The sequence below is a fragment of the Urocampus carinirostris genome, chromosome 10 (assembly GCF_059441175.1).
Source record: "Urocampus carinirostris isolate Australia breed hairy pipefish chromosome 10, RoL_Ucar_1.0, whole genome shotgun sequence".
In the NCBI taxonomy this organism is placed as follows: domain Eukaryota; kingdom Metazoa; phylum Chordata; class Actinopteri; order Syngnathiformes; family Syngnathidae; genus Urocampus; species Urocampus carinirostris.
This window is the reverse complement of record NC_142358.1, coordinates 37,300,050-37,328,040: the sequence shown is the minus strand read 5'-3', so window position 1 is coordinate 37,328,040 and position 27,991 is coordinate 37,300,050. Positions and strand designations below refer to the sequence as shown.

Genomic DNA, 27,991 nt, shown 5'->3' with positions numbered 1-27,991 from the left:
CAAAATTGTTACATGCTAACAAGCATTTGCTATATTTTTGTTTTTAAGAATGGGGATTGCGGCTGACACTAGCAATACGTGAGACAGTCACCTTCAAGACCAGCCTGCTGCTATACGTATGCTCAATGCCGACATGTGGTGGTGAATGAATGAACACACAAGTTCCACACCCACGCATATTTACGCACGCACACAGATAAACCTCTAGAGGGAGCCGTACTCATCGTTGACAGGACGAGCGGTCTTGGCCAGAGTCTCTTCCGCGTCCACTCCGTCTCCGTTGGGCAGAGTAGGGGCGGAGGGCGGGCTCTCTAAGCTAATGAGATCGTCGGGGATGGCCGAGGCGCTTTCAGTGCCGTTGCTCAGCTCCAAGTCAAAAGCGGCGTTATTGAGGCCCATGTCACGGCTCAGTAAGTCGTACACGTGTGGCGGCGATGCCAGGAGGTCATTAGCAGTCAGGGGAGACACAGGGGTGGGGACGTTTTGGACGAGAGGGTGTTCTTCAGCATCCTGCGCTTTTGGAGCACTCTGGATGGCTGAAGAAAGGGGGTTAGGTTGGGGGTTATGCAGGTAGGACGGCTGGGCGTGCATTTCAGGGGTGCGGTTTGAATCGGGATTTAGCGGTGGGCTTGGTGCTCTTTTCTTAGTGTCTGGTGTGAGAGGAGGCGCCGTAGCTAACGGAGAGACAGGCGGGCTAGCTCGAGCTTTTAGTGCAGCCAGTTTTGGGGAGTGCCTTCGTTTGGGGGGGATCGGCGTCCCGGGTTTTTGAGTCCGTTCAAGAGTGCCTTGCGGACTGTCGCTCTTCTTCTCCTCCTGTTCTGCAGTTTCCCTCTGCTCGACTAAAGGCGCGATTTTGGCCTCCACGGCCGCCCTGCTTACAGGGGGAGTGGGTGGCGCAAAGCTCATCTCCGGACTCGGCGCCGGCGCCACGATTGGGGTGGGCTCATTGGCCGGGGTGGATAAACTGCACGTGAGGGTGGTGGTCTGGCTGGAGGGGCTGTCCTGGGCGGGGTCGATGGTAGGCGTGGCCGTATCGGTGGAGAGCGTGTCCAACGCCAGTGCGGCAGTAAAAGCTGCCAGCCTGAGAGAGGAAGGAGAGAACAGAGACACACAAACTAGACACCAGGGTGACTGTGACACGGAAGGGTGGCACGGAGCGGCATGCGAGGAGATTAATCAGCCTCACAAATAACACAAAGCAACAGAAATCAAGGACGTCAACAGTAAGATAAATTTAAAATAAGCCACTACAGTGGTACCTCTTCGTACGAGCTTCATTCGTCCAGGATTGCGCTTGTAGTTCAAATTTCCGTAACAAAGGTGTGTGCGTTATAAGGAGGTGCGAGATCAATTGGTGATGGGAGTGGGGTTTGCAGGAGGAGTGACTTCACACGACATATGATGATACTAAAGTCTTACTGTAAAGTTAATGTATGTATACACAAATATATTTACAGCATACTGTTTTTATTTTCTTTTAATTTCAATAAAGCGCTGCAAAAACTCTTTCGCCACTTTGTAACTTGTACTCGCCGATTCCTCGTTCATGGCGGGCCTTGACACCCATATCAGTTGTACAGACACTGCCTCAAATTGTAGGTTTTTGGAAATGAACTGCGACTTCTGCTCCCGATGTCGCTCTCCCGTGCTAGCTCCTTGTCGCATTACCCACAATAACATGTCTCTCCGTTATCATGAATAGTGGTTCGCAATTTGGAAAGACCCGTCACACCCCTGTTCATTTTTATAGCCTTCATGGCATAATTCTGTTTTAATAGAGTACAAATAGTAGATGTTGACCGATTATACTGCTTAGCTAAGTCACTCACACGAGCACAATTATTTCGTGCTTTTCAATTGACATCATTCTTCTTATTTTCTTGAAAAATACAATTTCCCTTTCAAGAATGAAAGGTCACAAAAAGGAGAAGCAATACGGTAAAAAAAAAAAAAAACTTGCTGCGTTATATAAACAAATGGACAGGATCAGCTGTCTGAAGACGACATGCGCATGCGCTAACTCGGACGGTCTCCAGCAGTGTTCTAGCAGTGTTTGGTGCGTTACTTCAAACAATTCATTTATTGTCGTTACTCCTTCCAAAACGTACATGAGTTACTGTGTAGTACAAGTAACTAGTTACCAGGGAAAGTAACTTCCGGTTACTTTATTAAGTTGTATGTCAAAGAACTTGAAATTTTCTGATGAGTATTCGAGACAGTTGAATATAGAACAGACTAAAGTTTATTAATTAGTAATTTATTCATAGTAATATTGATTGCGCCTCACCAGCAACAGATACATCCTAAACTTGAAGTGCAACAAAAATAAATGGTAAACAATGTAATAAAATAACAACCAGCAGTAAACAATATCAGGTCGATTTAATAAATCTATTTTTTTTCAGCTTGGCTCCTAAATGGCTCCTCAGGTTGTTTTTGTTGTTTAATCCATAAATTATATTGTATTATGTATTATTATGAATAACTTCAAAAGGGGAAAATATAGCAAAACTAACACTTAAACGTTAATACAGAAAATCTACAAAGATAAAGATAAAATACAAAACAATGTTAACCTTTTTGGTACTCAACAAATTCAACAGCACAGAATCCCTGAAAAAGAAGCATTTTGACTAATCACGAGAAAAATAGCATCTGTGGAAGGGAGCCGGCTCTCGATTGGTCGGTAGCCTGCTCCTACTTCCAAGAGACAGCTCATAAAGCTGTGAACGACACAAGTCGGTTGCAGTATTCACCAATTGGCCTTTTCTTTCGACGCGTTGGTAAATACTATATTAGAAGTATATGGTAGTTGCTATTTTGAATAGTGACATAATCTTAAAAGACGTGACGTGAAGAACTCGGAGAGCAAAAAACATCTCAGCTGAAAATGGCATATCCCCGCATTTGCCTTTCTTTAGCCAAAGTAACGCGAGTGCTTCTGACAGTCAGTAACGATAACGGTGTTGTAACAATGGAAAAAGTAATTAGTTGGATTACCCTGTAACTGAAAAAGTAGCGCCTTTACGTAACTACATTATTGGTGTTACTCCCAACACAGGTCTCTTGTGGCAGTCTCTGGGAGTGCTCATAGCTCTGATTTACCCCCGTAAGATTTTTGTTCCAAAAAAAGAAACGTCTTGTGTTTCGAGGCGCTCGTATAAAGAGGTAACATCTGTACTAAGGAAAAACAAAGTCATGCTGTGAGTGGACATGAAGGTGGGGTGGTTTGCATCGTTGATGAGTATCGACTGGGAAGGCTGGAAGGCCGGCCAAGAACTCCCACGCAAACAATAAAACAAAAAACGGTACCGGTGACAATGTCATGTAAGCTCTACGGGAGAGGACAAAGGCCTTCTTGCTTTTTGCGAGTCTCCGACTGGTATTGCTTTGACATTGGCATGATCACACAGTAAACAAAATTGTCCTAGGAAAAAAAAGCCACTCATTCTCAGTGGACTCCACTCAAGAACTAGTGCAAGGAAGCGGGTCAAATTTTGTCCCGTCGTGGTGGTAAGGGAATTCTTGAAAGTGGAGTGCAAAGTACGACAGCGGATTAGAATGTTTAAGAGCAGCAAAAAAAAGAAAAGAAAATAAAGTCGGTACAGTTGTACATCGTACTCACTCTGGCTCAGTGAGGGGAGTGGTTTCATTAGGTTCAGTCGGGCCTGCCGCGTTGTGATTGGCTGTGATTTCATCTTCCGTTCGGACTTCCACGATGGGCTCTTTGGACTCGTCTTTCCTGGGGACGGACGAGAGACATTACCCTTTGGAATCAAACGACGATAGCAGTGTAACTAATGGATAGCAAATCATGCCCTTGAGCAACGGGATGCAAAACTTGAACAAAGAGCTCATTTATTTGCACACAAACCACATGTTCTGCCAATTGAGGATTACAATGGTATGCCACCATAAATTCAATATTTAAGGTTTCTTTTTCATCTAGTTACCATATTCAATCGTGTATAACGTGTACTGGTGTAAAACAGGCACCCTTCATTTTTGATCAAAAATTGGCATTTTGTTTGACTTTTCTTCACTCATACTTTGCGGATGCATGCAATGGGAATTGAACCTGGGTCGCAGCAGTGAGAGCACGACATTTATCCACAGGATCACCGTTAACATAAGACTACCTGTGTAGCCTGCAGGCTGTTTTGAAAAAAGCTCACCAGTGATACTTGATTGTAATTTTCTATGAAATTAGATATTTAACTGGCATGAGATTATTGACCAGATTAGAGTATTTAAATACATTATATATTTTTCCAGAATTCTTTGGATTGAACTATAATTCATATCTAAATATTAATTTCTGTGCACTCATGTAAACGCACCCCCCCCCCCCTTTTTTTAAATTACAAATCGGTGTAGAATTTTACACATTTCCTCAGCTCAAACTAAGCACTTAAGTGACAAAGATTGTTGAATATGTGGGGCCATGATTAAAATAATTTTTTGATGATTGGAAGCATTTATTGATGTAAGCTATGAACACAATACCAACATAAAATTGACGATGCATTTAATTGTCATGATTACTGATGGGATGCACCTGAGCCCGCTCTTTTGGCGCCAAGTGCCTCGGACTCTGATTGGCTCCCTGTCACTATTCAAACCCACGTCTATCTGTCCTGTGTTGTCAGTCCGTCTGCGAACCTCAGTTTACACTAGGCAAGCCTTTTTCGACCCTGACTCCCACCTGCTTTTTGCTCCTGTCTGTCCCCCGGCTTCGACCCAATTTTGATCCTGATCACGTCTACCCTCCCGTCCCGGCTTTCGACCTTTTTTGGTCCTCGACCACATCTACTCTCCATTCCTGGCTTACGACTCGTTTCCGACCCCGACCACGTTTTTGCTCTTTTTCCGTTCTCGACACTGCCATAGCTCGCCACGGAAGTCCAACTTCAGCGTTCAGAGCGACCTGCTTCCCGCGCCCAGCGATCACCGGATCGTGGGGGCAACCCTTTCCTCTCTTCCAATAAAACTGTGAGAAACGTAACACAAGTGGGTCCTGTCTCCGTTCTGGTCCTGACATTAATGTAATTCAAAGTCCAATTCATCATCGGAGTTGTTTTCCTCATCATCCTTTTCAGGACAAATTTGTTTTCTCCATATTCTAACATTTATCTCGAGTACTTAGAATAAAGATACTGTGATTATGAGACAATACCTAATGACTTCTCAAATGTCATCTATTTCGCTGGTGACTATTGATTATGATTTGCCATTCTCAACACCGCAACCTGGGATTGATTCACATTCATCCAATGTTTTGCGATGATGGTCAGTAATATTTTTCAATTGATAAATCAATGCACAAATAAAATATGGCTGCGCTCCAAAACTGTGAGTTCTTTATTAGTTTTAAAAAAAAGTTACACACAAATAAATACAGTATTTGTAACTCACTATATGCCCTTCAACAAAGCAAACGTTTTAGAGGTTGACTGAGCCTATTTCAACCCTACTTCTAATAATCAAAATCTAGTGATAACAAAGCAACAACATAATAACAAAACATTATTTTCTAAATGAATAAAAATTGGAGCCTTCAACTGCTAATTAGAAACAAAAAAGTAGGTTCAGCTTCAATAAGGTTTGTGACCCCTGCAGTAAAGTGTGTTCTAGCTTCTGGCCACTTGGGGGCAGCACAAGAACAAATCAACTACCTAAGGGTAACAATCTTTAGAAACGAGCATAAAAAGCACATTTTAAAGGGACAATGTGCACTATTTAGTGCCTCCTATGGGTACGAAAAACGTATTCAGTAAAAAAAAAAAATGATTTGAATAATAGGAGAAAAAAAATATCTGAACCATCATACCAATGTTAATTTTGATAAAAATAATTTGAATTTCTTCTATATAGTAGAATCCCGACTTAAGTCGCCATGTTGTTGCTTGCTGTGGCACTGGTTTTCGTTCGCATAAGACAACAATGGCATTCAGTGCTCAAATATCACACACTGGGGTTTTAAGCTTCAATCGAACACACCTATGGCACTTTTGTTCCGATCAAACCGCAACAGGTTTTTGCCTACTTACATGAACGCTGCCTTTCCCTCCTCCAGGTCTTTTCCTTTGGTTCCGGAGGGAGACTTTCCGCACAGGCACATGATGAGGCCGCACTTGTTGACAAAGTAGCAGGTGACGTCCACGGCCAAGAGAAGCAGAATGAAAGCCACCACCAGGATGCCCGCCCACAGCATGATGCCCATAGGGAACGCGGTGTCCTCGTCCAAATCTGCTACACAACAAATGGTAACGAAAACAAGGTAGGGGGGGCGTGCAATAGTTTAGTCCATCGGGAGTTGCATAAATTCGCATATTGTTTGATGAAAAAAACTCACCTGCTGTTGTTGATGCAGTGTGTTTATGAGCAGAATGCTAAACAGCCCTCAATCACATGAATCAACGCATGTATTTATTTAGTGTTGGATATAACTTTTAGTATTTTAAATTATTTTTACAATTTATGCAAAAAACAGTGACATTATCTGGTGATTGGTCCCCCAGAATATTTTTAAAGTAGGGCAAACAAATTCATCTTCCATTTCATCACAAAAGCTAAATATTTGTGCATCCACCTGCTGCCATTCAAATAAAAAGGTAAGAAATGGTTCACACATAGTGTAAGCACGTTTACGAGTACATTAAGTTGTGCTCATAATATTTTGGAATGTATATCATTTGTATGTTGTGTGTTTGCTGTTGAAAATCCGTTTGTTTCAAATTTAAAGAAAATACTGTGGTTAACTAAATGAGGCGAGCAGCACCAACAAAAGCACCTTATTGTTAGCATTGTAGAAAACAAGGTTACAGTGGTATGAAAAAGTTTGTATCTTTCCGATTTCCTCACCTATGTAGAATGTCCCCTTCAAATTACACAGAACAAAATAGTGTCTGCTTTAACTAAAATCTCCCAAAATGATTTTAATGATAGCATGCAAACAATGTCAGAAGGGGGAGGAATAAGTAACTGTACCCCCTGCCCAAGGGGAGTCGGAGCAATTGAAACCACTTTTCACCCAAAAAATTTAGATTTCCCTGTTTCGATGAAAGCATGCAAAAATAACAGAAAAGGGAGAGGAATAAATAACAGAACCCTCTGTTTAAGGAGAGTAAAAGAGCAATTACACCCAATTTTTCGCAAACATTTTAAGTCAGGTGTGTGCCCAATCACAAATGAGGGGCAAAAAGCTGCCCTGCCCACTAAAAACACCTGCAAAAATTGCCTTGATGAGAAGCGAAGTCTCCCATAAGGTTCCATTACTTATTCCTCACCCTTCTGTCATAGTTTGCATGCCATTTCCACACCTCTAAATGGCCTGACACGGAATTTTCATCTGTGTGATTTTTAGATCACATGATATATTTTACAGAGTTTCATGCAAAATTGTAAGAAATTCCAAAAGGTTGACATATTTTTCCACATTACTGTCAGTGATCTTAAACACTTTGACATGCAGGAGAAATGTCACATTAACGCATGGCTCATCATACTACAGTGTGTGCACCTTTTGAATATAATTAGGCTTTTTCCTGTTAGCTGGGTTTGTTGGCGTAAAGGTTAAGTCTTTTTTGTTTTTCTTTTACATCATATTTACACACACACACTCCAGTGAGCAATACAGTTGAGCAGTTGCTAAGTACTGAAAGTCAAAGCACTCTAATTCTTGTCTCCTCTAGTTTGTCCTGCCAACTCTCCCTTGCTCAAAAGTCATCTAGCCCGCCTCGCTGTCAATATGAGTGGGATTCCATTTCCTTTGGTTCACTTCTGTTGTGGAGGTCACGCCTGCAACATGGCTGTCACAGTCTGCTTTTTGAGACGGCCGCCTCCAAAACTACGAGAGCAGCAATGCGGTGATGACGGACAAGATGAGTGACACGGCACAGGACGTCACGCATGGCGAGCCCTGAGTGGCTGGGATGACAAAATCCGTGAGCGGGGCCAGAGATCAGGAACATTGGAGGGGTGAAAAAAAGATGAGGGGAGAAAAAGAGAAGGGGGGGGGACAGAGGAAGAGAGAGTGAAAATATGTCGTCTGAAAAAACACAAGGTGAAAACATCAAAGAAAAATAGGGGAGGGATGGCAACACATAGAATTAAGAAGTGGAAAGATGACATCTGATAGCGGACAAGAAAGTGGGCGAGGATGCTCACGCTTCAGTTAGGACCACCTGGTTAGTCAGCTGTTAAATATATCATGAAAAGTTGAAGGCAGGCCTTAAGCTGCAGGTAATGGCGATTATTCAGGGGGAGGGGGTTGAAGTAGCTTGGCCCAGTTGTGCAAGGAGCAAACTCAAGCTCATTTGTGACGCCTGTCAAAGCTTCCAGTCAGGGAAAATCTTCCGGAAAAAGAATTTCTCTCCCCGCAGCTCGACGAGGAAATGTGTTTTTTCCAGCCCCGGAGATTTATTGAGTCGTCATTTTTACCTTTCAGGGTGAGCTTTGAGCAGTGCTCCTTGACGTGCTTGTGTTTAGTTGTTGTGTTACGGTGTGAGAGAGCGAGCGAAAGAGCTTCGGGGAGGCAAGGTGAGAAGAAGTCTTACCTGGCATGACAGCCGGCTGGACGGACGTCCTGATAGACATGGTCGCCCGTTGCGACTTTCCCTTCTGATTCTCGGCCATCACGGAGATGTCATATTCTGTGTCCCACTCCAGCCCACTCAGGATGACATAGTCGCTGTCGCTGGGCATGCGGATTTCCGGTTTCCACTGTGTTGATTTGATCTAAAGGAACATGTTTAACAGGTTAAACCGACCAAACCCTGGCCTTTAAAGCCTGACCCAGCCCTTGCACAACCAATTAACTTGATTTGAGGATCAAGCCCGAAGCAAACCCATCCATCTGTTTATTATCTTCCGCTTATCCAGAGTCGGGTTGCACGGCCAGCAGCCTCAAACGGGAAGCCCAGAGATCCCTATCCCCAGTCACTACCTTCAGCTTATCCAATGGGATCCCGAGGCGTTCGCAGGCCAGCCTGGAGATATAGTCTCTCCAGCTCGTTCTGGGCTGTACTGGGGGCCTCCTGCCGGTGGGGCATGTCCGGGACGCATCCTTTTCAAATGCCTGTGCCACCTCAGCTGGCTCCTCTCAATGTGAAAAAGCAGCAGCTCAATACTGAGTTCCTCCCATTGACTGAGCTTCTCACCTTATCTCTAAGGGAGAGCCCAGCCAACCTGCAGAGGAAACTCAATTCAGCCGCTTGTATCCAGGATCTTGTTCTTTCGGTCCTGACCTTAAATTCGTGACCATAAGTGAGGGTAGGAATGTAGATCAACCGGTTAATTGGACCGGTTCGCCTGTCGATCTCCCGTTCAATCATACTCTCGCTCATATTCAAGACCTCAAGATAACTTGAACTCCTTCACTTGGGACAGGATCTTGTCCCTCACCCAAAAAGTCACGCTGTCATTTTGCGGATGATTTCCCGTCGCTTCACACTTGGCTGTGAACCGCTTCAGTGATAGATGAGAATCACGGCTTGAAGAAGCCAACAGCACCACGTCATGTGGTAGAAGCAGAGTTGCAATTCTGAGGCTTCCAAACCGGCTTCTTTGAACGCCAAGGCCGCGTCTAGAAATTCTGTCCCTAAAAATCATAAACAGAATTTTGACAAAGGCCAGCCTTGGCTGAGTCCAACTTCCAGTGCAACCAAATCCAAATAACTGCCGGCATTGCAGATCAAATTCTGGTACTGGTCATACAAGGACCGTACAGCCTGGCTCAGACTTTCCGGTACCACATACTCCCGAAGCACTCCCTACAGGGCTCCCCGAGGGACATGGTCAAATGCTTTAGGACCCAGCTCGAAGCTAACCAAAAATGTCATATATTATTTGTGAAGACTCTGGAGTGGTGATTTTAATCCATCCATTTTCTTCCGCTTATCCGGGGTCAGGTCACAGGGGCAGCAACCTAGGAAGGGAAGTCCAGGCCTCCCTATCCCCAGCCACTTCATCCAGCTCATCCAATGGGATCCTGAAACGTTCCAAGCCCTGCCCAGAGACATAGTCCCTCCAGCGTGTCCTGGGTCGTCCCCAGGGCCTCCTGCCAGTGGGACATGCCCGGAACACCTCATGAAGGAGGCATACAGGAGGAATTCTTATCAGATTCCCAAGCCACCTCAACTGGCTCCCCTAAATGTAGAGGAGCAGCTGCTCTACATTAATTTCTTGGAGGACCCTTCTTTCCAGTAGCACTGAATCAACCTTACCAGGGAGGCTAAGAAGTTTGATTTCCCCTGTAGTTGGAACACACTATCCGGTCCCCCTTTTACAGCTTGTATAAACATTTACATCTTTTAAAGTTCTATGTCTGCAGAGGTTACACTAGCCGACAATTTTTCATCATTTCCAACCTTTTTTTAAGAGTTGAAGAGAAAATGTTAATGCCATTATATTGACGCATTGGTCTGTTGAAGCAGTGAACTAACCACTGGACCACCAGTAATATAGATGACAAATGAAAAGGCATTGGCTTTTATCTTAGGAACACACAATCTTTAGTCACTGTATCGGAGTCGAATGTTTATTTAGTTGTGCATCTCACATGTTGCAATGACAATAAACGTCCGTTACAATGCATAGAATTAAAGATTACAATTTGTTGTCATTGTAACATGTGAAACGCACAACAAAATTAACATTTGTACCTGCTATTGTGATGAAAAAGAGAGTGATAATGAAATAAAATGTACTGCCTTGTCATCTAGAGCACTGGTAAAAATCTGGTGCTCTCAACGATGCGAACCGGGTCTGATTCCCATTACAGCCAACCTCAAAGTTTAAGCTGAGAAAAAGCAAAACAACGTTTTACACTTATCTCTAGTCCAAATTAGGGGTACGAGTGTGCGTTATACACGAATATATAAATATATAATATATTTTTATGGGTCGTAGTTTGGACACCCTGGTTTAGTGTCTGTCCATAAGATTTAAGATTCCAATATCTGTCTGGTCTCCTTAGAAATTTACTTGATTTGTGGTTAGTAACTCTGGAAAGGCTTGATATAGGTCCCTTGTCTCCATACTCACCGGCTTGAAACGGATCAGGTAATGGAGGATGGGCAATCCGCCGTCATCTTGCTTGATCCAGCTGACTTTTAGGGAGTTGCCTATCGGCTGAAGCGCCGCTTCCAGTTTGGGAGGACTGGGATTTCCTAGAAGCAGGGAGCAACCACAATTTTATTAAGATTTATACTGACTAAAAATAAATAAACAAATTCGCGCCAGCGAGGGAGGTTATTGAAAGCAGAAGGCGTTTCATCTTAGTGAGAAGTTGAAATGAAGGTGGAAAGTTTTATAATGAGTTTGCTCTCTTTGTTGCCGTTCTCCTTTTGAGGTCGTCGGCTCTTCTTTAGATAATTTTACTCTCAGGTGGTGGAATCACATTCAGGACGAAATGACACATAGATTAGAGTTGTGCTTAATTGGAATTTAGATGACTAGCACACCCTACCCCTTCAAACCTAGATGTTTGTTTGTTTAGTTTTTTTATTTTGTTTTCAATCAACTGCGATCAAAACAAATCAGCACTGGATGACGTTTTTATGCTACTTAGCCCTGGCGGTGTGTGTCAACATTCCTTTAGAAGATTGTAAATGTGGCAGCCAATTAGTTAGCAGGCATAAAAAAATGTAGGGAAGCACATTATTTATCAAGCTGATATAAAGTAGCCCAAAATATGTATTGTACATCTTTTGAGTTGTGATTGTGTTAATCCAGTACAGAGTTTTGTTTCGAAAATGTTTTTGTCGCACTCTTGCGTTTATGTCAGGGCCAATTTATGTAATCGACTACTGCGCTAGATCGACAGCAGTTTTCGAATAAAAATACCATGTAGTAAAAAAAAAAAGTTATCATTTCTTAAGGCAGGATTATATCAGTTTTTTGTAATTGGTAGGAAAAAAAGCTTACTGTGCATCCTTCCCCAAAAAATAATTATTCTGAGTAAAACAGGTGCATTGTGCTTTGAACTTGATATTCTGACTCTGTTCTATCTGCATGTGATGGTCAGACAACATTACAGGGAGGCAACGAGTTTGTTAGTGAGCACTCAGCAGGAATGCTAAAAGCTGTCGACTGAGAACCAGAGCGAACTGATGAAAAAGGGAGTCGTGTTTTGGTAGGGAAAGCATAATTATAGTGGAACATCCCAAAAAAGGTTGTCTAGACTGGATTTTATGAATTAACTGAGCATGAAAGGCCATTTTAAAAAGTTCTTAAATACGAAGACTGTTAATCAGCAGTGTTTGACTTTGGACACTGATGGGTAAAGTATTTTTTTTCCCAACAGGCGAGATTAATAGCCCAAATCTCACAGGTAACTGCCTCTCAATAACAATTCAACCATGCTGATAAACATCGCCAAGGTAACCGGCTCTGGCTCTCATTAATCCCAGTAAAACGGACACCCACTCGATTGATTAATGCTGTTTAGCTCCAAATTTGCTGCATGTCCGCTTAAAAGCAATTAATGTGGTGTTTAATAGCCGATGGAAGCGATCAGTCTCAACGTCAAGTTTACCTTCTGCAGAGCCGAGTATGGGGGGGACATTCGTCATGGCGCCATGCAAGCAGAATAACAGTCACGTGAATTGTACATGTATGAGTGTGTCAAAAGTAGGAGAGGAAGCACATGTGTGACTAATTGACCATAGGAGGACACATGACAAGCGTGTCTAAACTGTGGGACAGGGCATCGAGAGGGTAAGGCGACTGTATAATGTACATAAGGGCTGAACTCAGATGAGCGACATACGCCTCCTGAAATTGAATATTTCATTCATCAAGAGCCCCTTTTCCACCACCGTGAACAGACCAAAAACTGCTTTACCACAAACCTGAAGGTCCATTTCCAAGTTTCACATTTGTTACTGTGTCTTATTCAAATCAGTGGAAAACTGAAGCAGTAGTGAAAATGACAAGATGCAGTACCCCTAAAATGCTGACACACCTTACTGTTGGTCTTTGACAACCCAGCACCAGCACCCATGTATATTTTCTTTGGCAAAATGCAAAGAAAAACTTGCACCTATTGTACCCCAAACAGGCGGTACCCCAAATGCATCCCCGGTGTCACTTTCCTAGGAATGGATTCTATTGGTGGGAAACACCCAAAATAATCCGTATCCTAGAACATGCAATAACTTTCAAAGTTCTTGTGGTGGAAAAGGGGTTAAAGTGACATTTAGTGACTCACGCTGCAGTTAATTGGACAGGTTTTACTTTTTCTATAGGGATAACTTTTAAATAAACAAATCTAGATCAAGGCAACCTCCTTTTACAAAGAGATCACACAAAAATGACCACATCTGAAAATCAGGCATTCATCCATGTTGGTTTTTGAAAAAAAAAAAAGGAAAAAAAAAAAATATATATATATATATATATATATATATCCTGTAATTTTGCATTATTTTTCATTTAACAAACTCCTAAACTTTGATGTGGAAATGTTTCCACATAACCAATCGACAGACTCTATAGTTCTGTATGTCCCGCCTATCTTGGGCAGATTTAAATGAAGCAATCCCAGATCGTTATTTCATACCAAAGTCCCTTGAACGAATGTCATTTATAAATGGAAACACAACATGACTATTTAGGTAATTGGATGATGTCACGAGAAAATTAAATATGTATTTTCTGTGAGCGAACATTATAGGTGTGATAGGAACATCTAAAATGTCTATTTACATGAAACCAAGATGGTCAAATGCCTTATTTGCAGATGTTGTAAAAGAGGGCTTTCAAACCATGTCTACCAAAATTTAACACATTTGGTTAATTGCCAATTTAACCACAACTAATCAGTACGAGCTATTCTAATGTGCCTGACTATGGAACAAACCTGTGTCTTCTGAGAATAAACCAAAAACGTCATCTTAGGACAAAGAAAGAACACACAGTGGGAATTAATCATCTGCACAAATGACTCCCTGTTTGACTTGAAGGTCAAGAGGATGCTTGAGTTGCTCTTAGCATGGAAAGCACTTCAAATATAACCTGATGTTACTTAACATGCTCTCAACCTCATTTTAAAATGTGAAGTAAAAGCCTTGGTAATTTCGCTTTAAGCATCATTAGGACCTGCATGCTTAATCTGCTTAAAGAAAATGTATTCAAATTATGTTGATGAAGTTCCTAAGAAAATGTGTCTCCTGCCACCAGAGGGGGCTGATAACTAAATAATAGCATTGTCACAGACAGTTCGGTGCACCTTGAGTTGTAATTAATATAGACTACAGTCACTCTTTTTGTGAGAGCTTAAAGATATGCAAATGCTAAATCCAAAAAGAGTGGAGTTGTGACTATAAAGTAGCTATGAAAAGAGGCCAAACGGAGCTGAGAGTTTATTAGTGCAACAAAAAAAACGCGATGACCTTTAACTGCCTGTGATGTATTGTAATGAAGGTGTTTTCGTTGGCCGTAATCCCGTTCACATTAGAGCACAAGGAATTATCGTATTGGCTTTTTAGTAAATTCTTCATTTGGAGACACAGTCATTACAAGCAATTATTTCTGACTGTTGTGTTTTGAACCAGATAGTTGATAGCATGGAGTTGAAGTGTGAGGAACTCACGGACTGGCTCCGTCTTGAATATCTCTACAGGGCAGCTTTCGCCTTCTCCCTTCCCATTGATGGCAGACATCTTGAGTTCGTAGCTAGTATCTGGCCTCAGGTCTGTTATGGTCACCTCTCCGATGAAGTCTATCAGTACCAAAGATCAGACATCACCAGAAAGTTTTTTGGAAGATCTTGGCAAGACATAAATATTTGGAAATGAGAAAATGATATAACATCTTGCACAACAGTTTTGTCTCTGTAGAATTTGTATCGGTCTCATCTACTGGTGTGCAATCCGTTATTAATTTTTTTGCATATTGTGCTGAACAGATGGCTGCATGTGCTGAATGACAGAGCATGTGGCTAGATTCTGTGTTCCTTAGGGTCTGGTATAAGCAGAGTCACTATATTATACGTTGTATGAAAGGGGATTTTGTTGTTGAAATTTATTGGGACACCACAACAAATAGAAAAGCATTGTTGTCAGCTTGTCAATGCAGACTGCTTCCGGAACAGATGCATTTTGTTGTGGCTCCGCTGTGGTCTTCTCCAAACGTTCTATTTCTTTTGGACATCGCATGCGGACTTCAAGGCAGGAAATCGGCGTCAAATGGAGAGGTATCTGTATCTGTTAGGATAGACCCACCTTATGTTTCCCCAGAAAACCAAACCCACCTTGCGAGAGAGCGAATCAAGTGGCATAAAATGGGTGATACCAAGGAGTGGTACCGACTAGGAGGGAGAAAAAATAGTAGCTAGCAGGATGGTGGAAAAAAACACAAAGCCTCTTGCTGGTTATTGATCAGGAAGGAGACGCTTAGCTGCAAGCCAAGAGGAGGAGATGGACAGCGATTTGGCCACCACTACCAGCAATGGGAGGGTGTCGTGGTTTAGATTCGAAACACCTGATGATCTCGGTAAAAACCTGATGACATCAAATCTTCCTGACCGAAGCTACATTCACTAAAAGTGAATGAAGTATATTCATCTTTGGATGCACCGAACTCTGTTATATGTCAAAATAAAACCATTTACATCATTTAGACAATTAAGAGAAGGAAATTTTTTTGAGATGAAGTGTTTGAGGAGCATGTTTGGAGTGACAAGATTGGATAGAGTGAGAAATGAGAGACAGAACTGGAGTAATAGTGGAACTGAGCAAGCGTGTGGATAAGAGAGTACTCGGTTGGTTTGGACACATGGAGAGGATGGATGAGGAGCGAATGTTGAAGAATATGTACAGAGCAGAAGGAAACCAAGAGGAAAGCTGTGATTGACGTGGATGGATAATGTTAGGAGTGCACTGAAGGAAAGAGGTCTAAATATAATGGAAGCTCGAGCTCTTGTTGGTGATAGGAATGAGTGGAGAGGTGTTGTGAAAGGATAGTAGGACGTTGGACCCGTTCAAAGGGATGGGCAGGGCATCGTATGATGCGGCAGGGGTAAACCAGTGAAAGCTGTCGGGCCCTACTGTTGAACGGAGTGTGTTGTGTCACCCTGACCCGAGTGACATGGCCGCTTTCTTGTGTCCTGTTTCATCTGGAGGGACGAAAGCGTGACCGATTTGGGTGCCGAGGTGCTTAACTTGTGGGTTTTGGGGCATTTGGATTGGCCATGGTCCAAAAAAATTTTTGGTTTTTTTGTGTTTGATTTTTTTTCCTACTTTCTCCCCTTTCTATTTTCTTTGTTTTTTTGTATGTTTTTGTCTTGCTGTTGGTCACCCCTCTTGAGGGATATGATCAGGGTAGATAGATAGATAGATAGATAGATAGATAGATAGAAAGACAATTAAGACGAGAAAAAAAACAATTCTACTTAATCAAACTTGCACAAATTACACAAATTTAATCTAAAAATGTCCTGACCGATAAGCTACATTTTACAAAATAATATCCAAAAAGAGTATCTGTGCATTTCTATGGTGTACAAGTTGCCTGAATCCCTTGCTTTTAGGAGGATTAAAACATTCAGGCAATGTGACTGGGGACAAACTCCCCCTACAAAAATACATTATGAAGCTCACACAAATGGTTGTACTTGTACATCCCTATTTACAGGGTGTCAAATACTTTTAAAATGTTATTTGACACAATTATACATATAGGAATTCGATATTGTAGTCATATTTGTGGAAATCCCTCTTTAATTTAGTTCATGATTTGTCTTTTTTTTTTAACACAACAGAGGAGATATGTTATAGCCCACAAAAATAGTACTGCTTTATTTCCCACCCATACATTGCCCAATACATTTTGAATGCTGTTTGAAATAAATTAAGTCTTTGTGCAATCGCTACTTGATGTTTAGATTCCCCGGCGTTAGAGATATGAGCAGAAACAAAGACCAATTCTACAAAACACTCGCTAATTCTATATGAGGATAGATGGAAAACAGAAAAAAATCCAGTCCACCCTACCGTCTTTAATCTCATAGATCCTCTGTGACCAGCCGCCTCTGCCTTGCATCCTCCATGCCGCTTTATATTTGAGCACCGGGACGCCACCGGTGGACTCGGGCTCCGCGAATTGAACCAGAGCAGTGGTGGAGAAAGATGACACCTCATTGACTAATGGCGACGAGGGCACCTCTGGAATGGAGGACAGGAAGTGGAGGTGAGGAAAGAGCAGCAAACAGGATTGGATTTTTTTTCTTTTGCCGAGGCCCACCAGCTTGAAGGAGGACAAACTCTTTGGCCTCTGTGCCCATCTCATTTGAAGCAGTGCAGTTATAACTCCCGAAGTCATTTTCAGATGCTGGTGTCACCTGCAGTGAGACAGATGATGTTTATCGTCAAACCTGACAATAATGGGAGATTCATTGCACAGAATTGAAAGTACGCTCATGAAATGTTGATGGCATAAGAGTGCAGCCATCTTACCTGGAGATAGCTTGCTGAAGAAAAGGTGAAGATCTTTACGTTGCTGGAGTTGGAGTTTGGCAGCATCAGTCCATCCCGCAACCAGGCTATGGTGACCTGACTGGGGTAAGCCTGCACCTCGCAGCTAATGTTGACAGCGTTGCCCTCCCAGGTGTACACCGTCACTTCGCCGTGAATCTTGGGGGCGTCTTTGGAAAAATTCATCCCATTGTTACCCTCCTAATCTCAAGAGGTGTAATGATGCTTGAAATGAAAAAATGCAACCATGTGCGCTTATAAGATAGCACTATAGACGGCACAGTTTATTGTTACGCAAATATTATAGACTCGGACGGTAAAACCACAAACTTTGGATGAAAATGATTTCATTTATTGCAAACATTTCCAGTGAGTGCTTTTCTGAATAGGTTGTTTTGATTGAATAGGATTATAATCAAGTTACATTCGCGTGTTTGTGAGACGGCCTCACACCCAAGTTCTTTTTGATGATAAACGCATCCATTTTCAACCCAGGTCCTCAAACCATTAAATTAATACCTGTGTTCAAAGAAAGCTTTGCGTCACAGTTTCAAAGCACTTATCTTGAAAAGAGGTGCGCTTTGTTTTGAAACTTTGCTCTTTGGTTTTTGAAAGCAGCCAGACAATGCAAAATCTGCAAACCTAAACTCAGTGATGCCGGCAAACAAGTTTTTAATTGGTGATTACCGTATTTTCCACACTATAAGGCGCACCGGATAAAGCGCATCTCAGAGTTGCATGCCTTTGAATCTAATAACAATAATTGTGATTTTTCTCTTATGTTTTAGACCGGCTTTGCAATTTCGATACGATTTTTGTTTTTGAGGAAAAAGTGCATTTTCTGTGCTAGTTATTTTAGGAGGGAGTACTTATTCATAGTGACATGCTTTAACCTTAAGAAAACAGCATCCTCTTCTGGGGAGCTTTGTTAGGGTTGCTGTCTGCTCACACGAGGCTCAAACATGGGTGTGTGGCATAGCGTGCTGCTTGCAAACCCTGCCTTGCCTTTGTTGGCTAGTGCTGTTAAAACCCAAACTGACAAGTGACAATTCTGGCTGGCCAAACACTCCATCATTCAAATAACAAAGGGAAAACAAACATACATGGAACTATAAATCCTTGAAAAGACCGCAGTTTCTTGCGATTACTCAATCACACTGTTTCACATCGCAATATCGATTAGATTTGGGTTAATGGTGCAGCCTTAGTGCACCCCAGAAATATAGTGTCTGTTATATATTTTTCATATACACTGGACTTTGGGCCACATGGAAAGAAAACTATAGTAGGAAGGATCAATCATATTTCATCATCAGGGTTCGTACACTTTTTTTATGTCCAAATTTAAACACTTAAAGCCAATTTTTCAATTTCCATTAAAAATATTTTGTTGTAAATAACGTATTTTGCAGATCTCAAAGTATACCTGTGATTTACGGAATGCTTTTTTTTTTAATCTTGTGTGTGCAATTATCAAGACATGTTATTTTTAAATCTTGAGTAAATCGCAAATATATTTGTGGATCTGAACTATATGCGTGTAGATATATTTGAGACAAGTCCTCATATAGGTTGAAGGTAATATGCAGCTTACGTCTTAAGTTGCAGGAAGCCCTTTTCATTGCAAAATACCATTGGAAATGCTATCTTGATTTTTTGCATAGTCCATAATAAACATAATTGATATGTAATCCTTGCACACATTTCATAGTGCCCTGTTTAGGTGTAGCATGCACCTGTCCTCTTGGGTATGACCTGTATGGGGCCATGACGCCAGCTGCTGTTAACCACGACTTACGGGGGGAAAAATGCAATGGCAACGCAAAGCCACCAGAAAGCAGTGTCAGCGTCATTTTTAAGCCGACCGGTTGTGAAACATGGGAACAATTTATTTTCAATCCTTGAAAAAACGTTTTCATTGACTATCGACAAAAATGCAATCTTTCAGAGGCAGAAGGGCTTTCTGATAATGCACAGGGCTTCACAATTCTATCGTTACACCAACACGTCGACATTTTTATCTTTTTTTTCCCCCCAATGCTTTTGCGAGACGGTGGGGTTGGAAAATGTCAGCCGGTAATGGATGCGAGATGCCGCCGCACAGCAAGATGTCAGATGAAGAGTTCTGGGTGACAGGCTACATCTCTCTAGCCTTTCCGCCAGGTTACCATCTCTTTTGACGGCACGCCGCTGATTTTGCAAATTTGTGTCATGCTCTGACATCAAACTGGATTTAGATTCTGTTACTACAACCAAAAAACTTCAGATCGAATCAAGGCGGCTCGGAGTTAAACTAGCTTAATCTTGAAATAGGAAGGAAAACGATTAATGGGCAGTAAATTGTTTTACTCCAGGGCACTTTGTTGAAGTGCAGTGCTACACTTACTCAAAAGAGCAATGTCAGTTACAGTATTCTCTTGTTATCTTGTACTTCCGCTTTCACGTCCTCAGTTCATCGCACATTATTTTTCAATCATTGCTTTCACGAATAAATACTGTAAAAGACTATAAGCCGTGACTTTTTGTTAAACCCTGCGGCTTATGCAATGATGCTGCTGATTGATGCATTTCTTCTAGCAGCCGCTAAGAGCGCCAGAGCAAATTTCCCCGTGTAGCTCAAATCCGATCCCTTGCAAATTGTCAGTTGACTATTCAACAAATACTTACATCGGACCTCCAAATAGGCTCCCTGGTCGTCTTCCCCAATGGCGCTACGCGCTGAACACAGGTACTGCCCTGCATCTGTGTACTTGACGTACTTTAGCGTGAGTGATGAGACGCGAGCATCACTCCGCACAACCACGTTCCCATCCTCGCTCTGAAAAAAGGCACACAATTGCCTGGTTAAGGAGACGCCACATCAATCAGTCACCTGTCTTATTCATGTGGTCCATAATGTCGAGGAGAAACACGCTGAGGAGCAGAAGACATTTGATTACAGAAAAAGGCAACAGATGTGGAAACACAAGAGCAGAGTTGACAGTAGCAGGGAATTGATCAATAATTCATCACAGGAGAAACCATGAGGAGCTTTTCCCCATCACCACCCTTATCAACTTGTGACTCGGCAGCTTTACTTGAAGACAGCTTTTACATTGCTTTAATTTGGGTCATTTAGTGTATTTTCCATACTATAGGGGGCACCCCACAAACGAAATTCTCAAGCAGTTTGAGTGTAAGCCTCATATTCCGGTGCACTTTACATGCAGACAAAATGGGAAAAATATTACCTTATTTGTGCAATTTTTGTCCATTCGATAAAATCGCTGACCATAATTGCATTGACCTGGATAATGTTAAGAGACTTTAATTCTAACCTAACCATCAGATAGGTGGTTGCTCACAATTGCGTAACATTGGATGCAAGGGAAATCGAACCCAGAATGCAGCGTGGAGAACGCCTGATCCTATTTACCTGACCACTTCTAAAACAGATGACACAAAAAAAAGCTTTAGGTGGTATCTCATTATCAATCTGTTTTTAATCATGGTACTAGATATGTTAGAGAAGAGAGACAACAGAATGATTGAAAATCGGTTTAGAACCTTGGAGCTACGCATTGCAAGAAGTAATTTGAATATGTGCAGCAATGTATGTATATCTTTAAGGACGGCCGGATTACTTCCCACAATGCCTTCCGATTCAATTGGTTCAGAATATTGAGCGCCACGTTAAAAATTTGTCGTATTTTACCGGTCCCCAACCTTTTCTTTACCATGGAGCGGTTTAATGTCAGACAATATTTTCACGTCCTAGTCCAAAATATCTAAAATTTGGTTCTGTGGCTAAAAATAGTAAGATGAGATGAAACCCAATACCTTTTCATTTGTAGTCTGTATTCCTACTGGTCTAGTGGGTGTAGCATTCAGCACACTCCCCCGCTGCAATCGGGGTTCAATGTTATACAATTGTAACCAGTGATATTCCAACTGATCAATACAATGCACAATTAAAATACTTTTTTGTTTTTGTGCAACCTTAACCCTTAATGTAGTTTTAATTCCAAGCACCTTATAGTCGATTCCAATTTCATCTAATGTTACGCAATTGTGATCAGTGATTTATTCTGACTGATCAATCAATGCGCAATTACAGTACTTTTTTTTTAAATGTATGCAATCCTAACCCTTATTTCAGTTTTAATTTCATGCACCTTATAGTCTGTTGCACATTATGGTGCGAAAAATACGGCATTTTTCTACGGAAGGGGTTAGATCGCTTGTAATGATCACCTCCACTCTGATTTTGGTTTGCAAAGGGTTTAATGTGCGTCAAAGTTCAGCGAGGGGGAGCGTATGTTGCATTCTGAGCCAGGGAAATGACAACAGGCAGCTGGCTAATGAGTTATGTAAATGATGTAATGTCCCACTCTGCTCTCATCGACACCAGATTTCAAGCAGCTTCCCCACCTTTGTGGTCAACGAGTGCCTTCGAAAACGTCCCTCTCACAAGATGGAACAACCATTTTGTTACGACCAGCCGAGTGATAATAACTGTAATTCCCATGACAACTGTTTATTTGCAGTTATGATTGCAAGTAATTGCCTCCCGCTAGTTCTGATGATTGTCTTTTATGACTTTGCCTGCGTGGTTTTCTTTTTTCCATTTGACAGAGCTCCATATGACAGATGATACAACCCTCAAGCCATCAATCCGCGCTGTCACATTCAATTAATTGATTTTGGACGCCAAGTTGACGTCTTTATATTTTAGCAGACAGTTCCATTTACAAGGTGGGGCGACACCAAACTCCTCAAGCAGCTCGTTTCCAACGCATTTTTTTCTTTCGTAATGGCTCGGGTCCAAGCTGCAGGCGGAACAATGCCACGGATGCTTTTACACATACTGATTGAGGAGGCAGCTTGGGCGGCCGTGTAAAGAGAGACTCTGCTAGTTTGTATTCCGATGGAATAGGCCACGCATGTCTATGGCATTCATTATGCATTGCGGGTAGTAGGACTGGAGCAACGCTTATATAACACAATGGCTTTTTCTTCTGACCCTGGTGTGGAAAACATTCTCGGTTGAACGGTGCCGCTTGGCAACCCCGGCATGCTCAAGTATAAATGTAGAAGTCATTTAGTAAATATTGATTTAGGTAACATTTGTATTGTTTATCCAATTAGATGAAAGAGTGTCCAGTCCCTGACTATTTTAGGGCAGGAGCTACTTAACTACAAGTAGGACTAAGGTCTGCTTGGGGATGGAAAATGTTCCAGGGTGCTGAAGTTCATCCAAGGTGGTTTGAATTCCAGCTATTTATGAAAATGTCTCGTCTTTACAAAAAATGTATACCTCATGAATTATTACTACAGTAGATACATGCGATAAGCTACTTGACATTTTCACTTAAAACTGTGGAATAAGATGGTTTTCCGCCCCTTCTTGATGGCATTTACCCCACTATCCCCAACATCTGTGTGCTAAAACAATTCAAGCTCTGCAGTGTTGCGTGTTTAAGATGCCAGTCTGCAGTTGATCAACATCATGTACTGTACTGGTCTACTATTGGCCTGCGTCATGGCATCATGAAAATGCCAAAATGGTATTGAACTACCTCCCACAATGCCTTTCTCTCCCTGCAGTTCAGAATCCTGTGCGTCTAAAGTGATGTTAAAACATAATAACCTAGGGAACAAAGTTTCTCATTATCAATCGGTACTATAATTAGGAGGCAATTAAAGCAAGGACATTTTTGTAACAGCATTTTCATTTCACAATCGCTGTTCTACCCCCCTATGCATCCACCTTTCACTCAACTTGAATGGCTCAGTCAAGTAAAAAAAAATGGTGTCATTTTTCTTTTACACGTATATTTATTATTTATACTTGTGCATTAAACATAAGTACTCACTATACACATTTGTGTTATTTTAATGTTTTTACCAAGGGTACTAGGGGTTTGACCTCCGTCAGCTACGCATTAGCATAGGTATCTATCCTTCACTAAATGTCAATTTAGCTTCACAATAACTTACCGTATTTTCCGCACTATAAGGCGCACCTAAAAGTCTTGTTTTTTTTCAAAAGCTGACCATGCGCCTTATAACACAGTGCGCCTTATATCTGGCTCAATATTAAATTCGCAAGGTCTCGCAACTACGAGAAACAGCCGCCGACTCCATTTTTCGCGCTGTGCATACTGGGAAATATTAAACGATTGGTAGTTGCCGGGGCTCGTGTTGTATTTGTTTACTAAGTGGCAAAATGGCTACCCCATTAAACTGCTTTATTCATATTCAACAAATACAGTATTTGTCTGAATCCAGGGTTATGACTGGTGAAGATGTAAAGCACAATTTACCTTAAACAAACGCAGAATTATTCAGAATGTCACGTTTGAGAGAGAGCGAGAGAGAGAGAGAGAGAGAGAGAGAGAGATTCTCTTTCATACGTGCATTTGTATAAGAAAATGGCTCCTGTTAAGAGACACGCGTACAACGCCGAGTTTAAACTCAAAGCGATCAGTCACGCAGCACAACACGGCAATAGAGCGGCAGCGAGAGAGTTAAACTTAAATGAATCGATGGTACGGAAGTGGAGAAAGGATGAAGATAAGCTCCGCCAAGTAAGGAAAACTCAACAAAGTTTCCGTGGCAATAAAGCAAGATGGCCAGAGTTAGAGGAGACACTTGAACAGTGGGTTGTTCAACAAAGAGCGGCAAGCAGAAGTGTCAGTACGATAACTATACGTATGAAGGCAACAGCGCTGGCACAAAAACACCGGACGTGTTGGATGGCCCATTCACTGAGATATGGTCAATTCGAACACAGCAGAAGAAGAATTCGAGGGATTCGTCGATGAGGAGCTTATAGAGTGATCTTTGTTTTTCTTTTGTGTGTTTACGTTTTACATTTTACAGTTATTATGTTATTGCTTTGCACTCGTTGTTTTTGCACATTACGAGTGTCACTTTATTGCGATTGCACTAACGTTTCATTTAAAATAACAGTATCAGACGTTTTTTTCTTTGCGTGTTGACTAAATGGACAAAAAATAAAATGATATGTCGATGTTGTTCAAAGATGTGTCACGAAAATGCTTTACCTCAGAGAAAATAATAAAACGGCTGTTTATTTATTTTGGGAGTGAATGGAGTTGTGGAAAGCTTGTTTGTTAATAAAGTTTGACCTTTTTGAATATTTTGTTGACATTCCCTTGAGCGTGGCAACATCTAGAGGTTGCATAAAGTAACTACATTCTCTACTGTAGTCAAGTCGTCACATTTATTTACCGTAAATAGCCCTTAATCCCAAAAATGTCTCGAAGGACTGCATAGGATTACAATTACAAAATTGCACAATTACCTGATCTTAAACCAGCATGCACTTATAGCGCCTTATAATGGGGTGCGTCTTATGTATGGCATAAGTTTTAAAATATATCATTCATTGAAGGTGCGCCTTATAACATGGTGCGCCATATAGTGCGGAAAATACGGTACCTCAGAACTGATCATAGTTGTATACCGGGGCTCTACTATTAAGGTACAAGAGATGAGGCCTTATTTAATTGGAAGATGCACATGTCAAAAAAAATAGCACCTAATAGGCAAAAGCAACAGCACATTTTATTTGCTTTAAGTAAGACGTAAGAGCACTGTGGGAACGACAGCGCGTAAAATCCAGAATTCGCAACGGGGGTCATGTTAACTTCTTCTGTCACCAAGCCGGCATAGAAAAAAAAGGAAACATGCACCCCCGCTGCAGTGTTTTTGCCGAGCTAGACGCATTTGGCACTAACATGCTCGGCACGCACGCGACACCTCTCCGCGCCCATAAGTCTTCCCCCTGCTGCCTACTTTTTATTATGGGATGTCTGCACATTTCAAAGCAAGTGCATGGCAACATCGCGTCATTCTATGGTTAATGACTTTCGTTTTCCTGACTCCTTAATGTAAACAAGTTACATTTGTGTCTGTATACGATGCAAGACAAGTCAATATTTTACGCCTTAGTTTAAAACTTCTGTTATTTTACCACCGGTCAGGAACGTATGGATTAAGAGTCAGGTATGGCTCTTTTAATGAGAACTGTTCATCTGCCACAGGGATCGAATAAAAAACAAAAAACAATCCTTTGTCTTCTCTAAAGCTTTTCAGTTTCTGTGGAGGCGAAGCTGAAGCGACGCAGTTGTCGCTCGGTTTAGTCCATAATATATAGGGTGAAGTCTGAACTACAGCTACAGTCACAGCTTTTACTTTAACAGGCCCTAGGTTTGGCTGTATGTCTTTGTGAAATCCTGTAGATCTAGGGTCGGGAACCTATGGTCATACATGGCTATTTTCATGAGTATACAGTAGATAAAATGCTAATTGTGCAAATTTCCTTTATAGTATTCCAATTCTAAGTAGCTCACAGTCGAGATTGGTGCGTGGATAACCAAAGCAACGCTGATATAAGAAATGTTTGGTCAAGTATATAAAACACAGTCTTGCCTACAGTTTGCAGTCAAGATGTCACACCAACAGTCCCTGTTTTGGATGTACATTGCTGAGGTTTATATGGAAGCTCCTTAAACAATTTAGGTTCACTGTTGAGACACTTCACGATAAAACCCATAGCAAAATTGTAAACAGCCAGAGACGCCAGCCAAGCACACAGCAATTGGATTGGGTGTGGGAGGGGTGGGTGGAGCTATGAGCACACAGTATGTTCCCCCTCTCACATGCACCGACTGTGCTGAAGGGGAATACATCCATGAACCTTGCAGTCTTTTTTGACATATTTACAAAAGAACTCCACTTGCACCGTGTTTGAAACCATTATTTACAAGAAAAAAGATCAAAATGAGCCTTTATGATGCCAAGTAATTATTGAAGGGAGACAACTTTACAGTGGTATATTTATATTGATATGGGACATGGGCTCTGACGTTATTTTATAAATTCAAATTAGAAAAATCAAACATCACACAGAGGAATAAACTGCGCTGAAGAATTGGGTTTCGCCTGGAGAGAGAATTTTCCGGTTTTATGGATATTTGTGGTCTGGTCTGCATTTATACACTTTTCAAGTTACTGAAGACCTCCCAGAGGCAGCCATTCTTAACTCGGAGCTCTGAATTTGACTTGCGATTCCTCAGTCCCAAGACAAGCACTCTACCTTTCAAGCTACTGCCCCAGTGTCTGAAAATATATGGTATGGCTGTCTCCCTGAAAAAAAAAAAAAAAATCAAAATATTTCGGTATTATGGCTTTTTGGGTCAAAAAGGTTCCCGAACCCCTGCTGTAGATGAAAGCTAAAACAATGGATGTTCACCGTTGACGCTTCATGGTGAAATCCCACAGAACAAACTGAAAACGCCTATTAAAAAAAAACAGCCAATAACTCAGATTATTTCAATTGGGTGAGTGGATCTCTGAACACATAGCCAGTTATGGCTCTTTTTAACACATTTCAGCAGGGGAGTAACGGTGTTTCCACCGTTAGCTGTAAGAGTGCTGTAGTACCTCTTTCTTAAAGGCTGTTAAGAAGGAATTTCATTAGGATTTTTTCCGTGTCTCTTAGCCAATATCATTCATAGGAATGCATATGTGAGTGTGACTTCTGCCGTCTACCATTTGCCGGATATTTTCTCAAACATTGTTTGTGCAAGTTATTAAAAAAAGGCAGAATGATAATCAACACACTTGACTTGACTTTTAAGACGAATGTAGATTTCAAAGATGTCGAAGATTTGCATAGAAAAAAACAGAATGAAGGACGATCAATGATCGTGTAATTACCAAGGTTACAACTGACCATGTCAAAATAGCAGTAGGTAAATACATCCGCAACCTTTTCATTTGCAGTCATTTGTAACCTTTTTAAAAGAACTGCTGGCACCTTGTTTTGAAACCTTATTTACGACAAAAATGACGGTCAAACTGAGCTTCAACGATCTTGCGTAAATGTGGAAGGGACAACGTTTAAGTAGTATATTTGTGGATATGGGACACAGGCTCTGGCATTATTATTTCATAGATCTTATCAAACCATCAAACATTCCACAGCGGAATAAAAGGCAGAAGATTTAGCTTTTGTCTGGAGAACCTGTTTGGCGGTTTTGTTGAATTTTCTCTTGAAATATATGTTGTGGCTGCTAGAAAATAAATGAATAAGCAAAAATATTTAGTTTTCACGGCTCTTTGAGTCAAAAAAGGTTCACAACCCCTTTCACTAACAAGTTCTTTGTAGTTATCACTTGATGAGAAAACGTTCCCTCCTCGCCACTAGTCTTAAACTGCTGACGTTTCTTTCGAAGACTTGCTTTGTCATGACTGAATGAATGTAGAGAAAGCCCACAAGCACAACCTTCACTGGGCCCAAATGTTCTTGCAAATGTTTGCTGTAATTTATTTTGTTCGGTGTAAATGCCATCAATATATAATGTTAATGTTTGCAAAGGAGAGTACACTATCCCTTCTTCAGTTAAATATTAAAAATGAGTCACGGGATTCTATTGGAATATTCACACAGAATAAGGTCACATTTTAAGCAGAAATGGAGATTTCTTTTTTTAATTAGATTA

The 27,991-nt window shown here is 41.4% G+C and overlaps 2 protein-coding genes across 10 annotated transcripts in view; one reads left to right on the top strand and one right to left on the bottom strand.

Annotated features, from left to right (window-relative positions):
- The window catches only part of cadm1b (cell adhesion molecule 1b), a 722,615-nt gene that overhangs the window by 122,166 nt on the left and 572,458 nt on the right, over positions 1-27,991 (top strand). The window contains exon 3 of the mRNA XM_088345365.1: positions 6,077-6,280. The gene's annotated coding sequence lies outside the window, so the exon portion shown is untranslated. The remainder of the gene's footprint in view (positions 1-6,076; positions 6,281-27,991) is intronic.
- The window catches only part of ncam1b (neural cell adhesion molecule 1b), an 83,380-nt gene that overhangs the window by 7,324 nt on the left and 48,065 nt on the right, over positions 1-27,991 (bottom strand). For 3 of the 9 annotated variants that reach the window (XM_088345351.1, XM_088345359.1, XM_088345358.1), the window contains 10 exons: positions 20,145-20,295; positions 17,460-17,647; positions 17,248-17,344; positions 16,998-17,168; positions 14,597-14,725; positions 11,047-11,171; positions 8,559-8,739; positions 6,051-6,252; positions 3,626-3,742; positions 221-1,081 (listed from right to left, as the gene is read on the bottom strand). In XM_088345351.1, coding sequence (XP_088201477.1) covers positions 221-1,081; positions 3,626-3,742; positions 6,051-6,252; positions 8,559-8,739; positions 11,047-11,171; positions 14,597-14,725; positions 16,998-17,168; positions 17,248-17,344; positions 17,460-17,647; positions 20,145-20,295 — 2,222 coding nt within the window. Of the gene's footprint in view, positions 1-192; positions 1,082-3,625; positions 3,743-6,050; positions 6,253-8,558; positions 8,740-11,046; positions 11,172-13,864; positions 13,898-14,596; positions 14,726-16,997; positions 17,169-17,247; positions 17,345-17,459; positions 17,648-20,144; positions 20,296-27,991 lie in introns of all 9 variants that reach the window. The other 6 variants (XM_088345350.1, XM_088345357.1, XM_088345355.1 and 3 more) reach the window with 5 other exon arrangements.